The sequence below is a fragment of the Pinus tabuliformis genome, chromosome X (assembly GCF_031772625.1).
Source record: "Pinus tabuliformis cultivar Carrire ecotype Pingquan chromosome X, CPIR1, whole genome shotgun sequence".
Lineage (NCBI taxonomy): Eukaryota > Viridiplantae > Streptophyta > Pinopsida > Pinales > Pinaceae > Pinus > Pinus tabuliformis.
The window spans coordinates 1,050,015,404-1,050,021,253 of NC_142308.1; the positions used below are offsets into that span (position 1 = coordinate 1,050,015,404).

The 5,850-nt window shown below is 37.6% G+C and overlaps 1 protein-coding gene across 1 annotated transcript; it reads left to right on the forward strand.

The window, feature by feature from the left end:
* The first annotated feature begins 1,549 nt into the window (after nucleotides 1-1,549).
* On the forward strand, nucleotides 1,550-5,508 carry LOC149143406 (putative disease resistance protein At5g47280). Its single transcript, XM_089446749.1, has 5 exons — nucleotides 1,550-2,402; nucleotides 2,496-2,908; nucleotides 3,147-3,502; nucleotides 3,796-4,004; nucleotides 4,136-5,508. The coding sequence occupies exons 1-5, from the start codon at nucleotides 1,631-1,633 to the stop codon at nucleotides 4,969-4,971; spliced, it is 2,586 nt and encodes an 861-aa protein (XP_089302875.1). The 5' UTR covers nucleotides 1,550-1,630; the 3' UTR covers nucleotides 4,972-5,508.
* Nucleotides 5,509-5,850: the final 342 nt, after the last annotated feature.

Consider the following 5,850-nt stretch of genomic DNA (forward strand, 5'->3'; position numbering starts at 1 on the left):
TCACGTACGAAGGTGCTTGGTACTACATACATTGCTGACGTTACCACCACACCTTGCTATTGACCTTGCTATTGACCGCGAAGGAAAGCCCGCTAGTCAAATTCATTTTTATAACGATTGAATCGAACAACTGCTCAGAGAAAAGCTACTTTTGGTAGGTTTGGTAGGCGAATTGAACTGAATCCATATAAGGTTTTACAGTAAGGGGATAAAGTGGATGCTTGAGTCTGCAAAACGAAAGACAATGTCCCATACGCTCGCAGACCTCATGGTGCGGTATGAGTATGATTTTGATGTCTGGGCTAGAAACCCTAAAAAATAATAAGATTTCTGCTGCGCCAGATCTCCCAGAAGGTTGCTAGGGGAATAAACTGCCATGGCTGCAGTTTATGACTCCACCAAAACAAACAAGACTCAATCGAATCGTGTTGAATAAGAGGGAATGAGAGCTTGATATAGAGCTCCCGACAAATATGAATTGAAACTAGGCATATTAATATTAAGTGTAAGTTGTTTTCCTCCTCCTTCCTGCAGAAAGCACATATGCCTGGGCCCTGCCAGTTCCTCTTCTTCAGATTATCCCAGGTTAAATTCTTGTTCCTCCAAAGAAGCCAAACAAATAGAATGATTTTGATAAAGATCTTGATCTTCCAAAATTTAAAAAACCAACATACCTCATTTGTGTTAAGATAGCAGCCACTAATGTACTTGTAGGTATTGAGATCGCCCCATTCTTCATAACACCACCCCACCTGATCACCCAAATCCCGCCTGCGTATGCCAGCTTATCTCATAACCATTAGAATTTGTTCCCAGAGTCTGTAACAGCCTCTCCCCATAAATTTAATAAATGTTACTATCTCTTTTATTAATGATGTGAGTTTTAATCAATTATAAATTTTAATTTAAAATATGTTTCTAAACATATAAATAAGTTAAATATATTGAAAACCTTTAAAATATTCGATTTTTGAAATTACACATTTAAAACTTAAATTTCAAAAAAAATATCAGAAAATAGATTACAACATTAAGCAACTCAATAAATTAGTACAATCTTATTGTGAAATGATTCATAAAATCCAAAAAATCTATCATGTGAAGTTTAGTCACCACCTAGTCCATTAAAATTTCACACTTACTTTTTTAATTAAATAATGGTTATACCCCTATTCCTGTCTTGACTAACCAGTGAAATCTAGCCATTGTCGATATAGCTATTATACAGCGGTTGGAGTCTCTACTCTATTTATTTAACATGCAAAACTTGATTCGCTCATTCAATTTGTCATGACGATGAACCACACTAGTTAGTTCGAAACGGGTTGACAAATGAAATATCTTATAATTTATGGCGAGAATTCTCTCATAAACATTAAAATCTCATTAAATGGGATTGAAGCTCAAACCAGCTCAAACCAAGATCGTAAGCGAAAAAAATTAAAAATAATTAAATTACTCACAAAAATCAACGGCACAGGCCATTGTCAGGGTCACGCTTTTTCAAAAGCGTATGGACCACACCTCTGATCATTAGAAACTTGTTAAAAGCTTGGAGCACTCTGGCTAATCATCTGAAACGCTTGTGAAAAGGTTTGAGTACGCTTGGCATTCAGTTTAGCAAAATGGTATGAGCATGGAGCCTGTTTCAGAGTCCACAATCGGAACTGCAGTAGGCCAGTTTTTCATAATAACCAGAATCGTCATGAATATCATCATTTCCAGCAAATCTTCGAGCAAGGAACTCAGGGAAAAGCTCTTAAGCCTCAAGCCTACCATCGATCAAATCTCTAAGATTTCTTCTGACGCAGACTCCTCATCTTACAAGGGCCAGCCATTCAGGGACATTCAAGCCCAAGTGCAAGATGGCCTTCACCTTGTCAAGAAATTAGAGAGAGTGAGTAGTTTTAATATATACAGAAAATATCGATATGGAAAGCAGATCCTGAAAGTAGAAAAGAAAATCAACGATTTCTTGCTCACCCAAAGCTTGGCCGGTCTCGTCCTCGATGTCCAAAAGCTAAACGCGGAGTCCGAGGGTTTTAAGGAACGATTGGAACGTATTGAAGAAATGGGTCAGCATATAATCGACAGTGTGAATGCCAAAATGACCAATGATGCCACTTCCAATTCTATTATGCTTCATCAAATGAGCACAACTGAACTGTTTGGGACTTCCATTGATGAGTCGAACGATACTGTAATGGCTGAACAATCCACCAGCAGGACCTCCCAAGTCCCGGATATGCCTAACTTCGTAGTTGGGCTGAATAATCTTGTCAGTGATGTCAAACAAATCCTAATATACCAGAAGGGGGTTAATATCGTTGGGATAAAAGGGATGGGAGGAAGTGGCAAAACCACTCTTGCTTTAGCTGTTTGCAGCGATTCCCAAGTCAAAGGTCAGAGCAATTCCCCCTTTTAAATTTTCAATCCCAATTTCATTTTATTGCTTCATTTTCGTTTGTAATGCGTTTTTTCTTTGAGATTTTCAGATTTCTTCAGCAACAATATAATTTTCAATACTGTTGCCCAGTCCCCAAATGTAAAGGGTCTTTTAGAAGCCATGTGGGATAAGATAATTGGTGGCAGAAGACCTGTTTTTCAGAGCATAGAAGACGGACACAACCAACTGCAGAAGAATCTTAGTTCAAAAGGATACCGGCCAACTTTGGTGGTTTTGGATGATGTTTGGTCTAAATCAAATATCGAACCCTTGTTGTTTGAAGCTGAGGGATATAAAACAATTATTACAACAAGGCAAGATTATACTATTCCGATTTCAGACAGTACCCGTGTGTATAACATACCCATGTTGCAGCAAGCAGATGCCCTGTCACTTTTTTGCTTCTGGGCCTTTGGACGGGCTTCGATTCCAAGAACAGAAGATGAAGATCTTGTTAAAATGGTATGAATTAGACATGCCTTTTATAATTACATACTCTTTTAACTGTTTATCTATCCTGTGTTTTATGCTTTGAATCCCAGGGTTCTGTGTTTAAATCAGAATGATTTTCTGTCACATCCATGAAAATAGATTGTTTTATATATCTGAAAATGCAACCATTGATAGAAGTCCAAAAAACAGTTAATACTTGGATTTTTGCAGAAAAATAGCCCAACGTTTAACTGTACCGTATTTGTAGGTTGAAGCGGAGTGCAAAGGTTTACCACTTGCCCTCAAGGTTATTGGAAGTTCTTTACGCGGTGAGCCACAGCCTGTTTGGGAAAACGCCAACAAAAAACTTCGAAGAGCAGAATCTATATCAGAATATCATAGAGATAATCTTCTTCATTGCTTGGAAACAAGTGTAGATGTTCTTGATGAGGAGTCAAAGCAGTGTTTTCTGGACTTGGGGGCATTTCCGAAAGGTAGAAAGTTCAGCGTAGATTTATTATTGGATATTTGGGTATATGTCCGTGGAATGGAATGGGAAGATGCTTTTGTGGTTTTGTTAGAACTTGCAAGTCGTAATCTCCTAAATATCACAAGCGATCCAGGGTAAGGAACTTGTTTAGATTGTCTACCATCTGTAAATCTCGGTTAATTGTTCTGCTGTCTTTCATATTTGTATTTTAACTTAATTTCTTGTTCTGGTGGCATTCTTGACATCTTTTTATAGAACATGAACACATGTTGAAAAAACTACATCTAACAGTTTAAGCTTCAAATTAATTACATGATTTCTGGAGGTATTGGAAATCAGGCAAGATAAATCAACATCTTAGCCAGTATAGATAAATAGGTTTTTGACTTCACTCCTTTTTGTTAACCTAATGTTATTGATGTTTTAGGAGTAGGGCCATCTCATTTGGCTGTGCCTCTGAGCTCTCTTTTTCTCAACATGATGTAATGCGAGATTTAGCCTTGCGTCTGGCAAATCATGATAATACCATCCATTGTAAGAGGCTTTTCATGCCTAGTAAGGAAGATAGTATTCCGACAAAATGGCTAACACTCAAAGATCAGACATCTCAGGCTCAATTTGTTTCAATCCATACAGGTCATTCTTGAAAACTTGTTTTGATCATGCTATTATTAGTTCAATTTATTAATATTCCAAATTTATTGAGATGTTTGGTAAGTATATTTATGAGGATAGCATTCTGACTTCTACGTTTCTGAGGTGTGCAGGTCAAATGGAAGAGCAAAATTGGTGTCAAATAAATTTTCCTGAAGTGGAAGCTTTGGCTTTGTTCTTTGCTGCCACTCAATATTGTCTCCCAACCTTTTTACATACCATGCCAAAATTGAAGGTTGTTATAATATACAATTACGGTTCTAAGCGTGCAACAGTTCATAGGCTGTCAAACTTTCCTACATTTACCCATCTTAAATCTGTGCTAGTTGAGAGGTTGATTGTGTCTTCTCCTTTTGAGTACTGTAGATTCTCTGGGAACCTGGAAAAGTTGTCTGTATGCCTATGTGAGGGACTGGGGAATATGACTCTATTGGACAAAGAACAAGTCCCAAAGTTTCCAATGTTTCGAGAAATTATTTTTGATCACTGCAGTGATTTGGAGGAACTGCCAGGAAAAATATGCAATTTGACTTACCTCCAGAAATTGTCAGTCACTAATTGCCATCTTGTCCAAAAGTTACCTGATGACTTAGGGAGGTTAAGGTCACTTAGGGTGCTGAGATTGTCTGCATGCCCGAGCTTGTCAATGCTTCCTCCTTCAATTTCCGAACTTCAGCAACTCGAATTTCTTGATATTTCACTGTGCAGGTCTTTGAAGGACCTTCCCATGGAGTTTGATCAGTTGTCAAATTTGAAGATGCTGGACATGAGGGAGTGCACTGGACTGAAAAAGCTGCCTAAAGCATTGGCCAATCTAAAATCTTTAAGACGTGTAATCTGTGATGAGAGCGCCGGACGACAGTGGCTGGCTATCAGAGCCTCTACCATGCCTAATCTTACAGTTGAGATCGTCGAAGAACGCTTTAGTTTGGACTGGCTTGATGAATGAAAAGCCCCGAATCGCATGTTCTTAGAATTTGATTTTCTTGTAAATACCGTAGGGGATGTTCTATGTTTTGTCAAGTAATTTGTTATACATCACTGCATATTTTCCCAGAAATGGCTTTTTATGGTGGAGCGTCCAATGTCCCACCTGGCATGTTTTTTTCATCCTCACTTGCTGGCATATTTGGAAGTGGAGGAATGGTCGTATTTTCCAGGGCTGCTGTCTGCCACTTGATTTCATTCTGATTACAATTTCGGGGTCTATACCTTCTCTGGACTAAGCGGGCCCTCTCAAAGCTATTTTGTCTCTTTTTCAATCTATCTGTTTATGATCCAGCTATACAGAACATGTTTATGATCCAGCTATACAGAACATGTGGTTTCTCAACTTCCTTTGCGGCCTCTCCAGGGCCCCACAATGTGTTCCTTATGTAATATCTATATACTACATTCTAAATGGTTTCTTCAGAAATCTTTTGGGGAATTATGTGTTTTCTCCCGATTCATAATGATTTTGCTTAATGAAACTTTTGAACTCCTATATATATTTGATCTTTATATATCCTTAATATAATCTATACTGCTTTTTCTCTCTGAAAAAATATATTCGTAGAAATCAAGTCTTTTGAGAATAGATTAACACAGGTAGTGAAACTTCAATCTTTTGTGTCATATCACAAACAAGTATTTAATCAACTGTTTATCCGATTCGTTTTATTATTATTATACAATAGTTGCTTGGGCATGTCTTATTGATTGTCTTTGTAAATGGATATTATTAAGACATTTTTCATTGTGCTAAACTATATATCTCCATTTCATTTTCTTAGGGTTCTTTCCTCAATTCTTTTCCAACTATTTTTCTTTGCTATGTTACCCTCTT

Coding starts and splice junctions, on each gene's coding strand:
- LOC149143406 (XM_089446749.1), top strand. CDS start 1,631: ATGAGCATGGAGCCTGTTTCAGAGTCCACAATCGGAACTGCAGTAGGC. Junction 2,403..2,495: donor CAGCGATTCCCAAGTCAAAG/GTCAGAGCAATT, acceptor TGAGATTTTCAG/ATTTCTTCAGCAACAATATA. Junction 2,909..3,146: donor ATGAAGATCTTGTTAAAATG/GTATGAATTAGA, acceptor CCGTATTTGTAG/GTTGAAGCGGAGTGCAAAGG.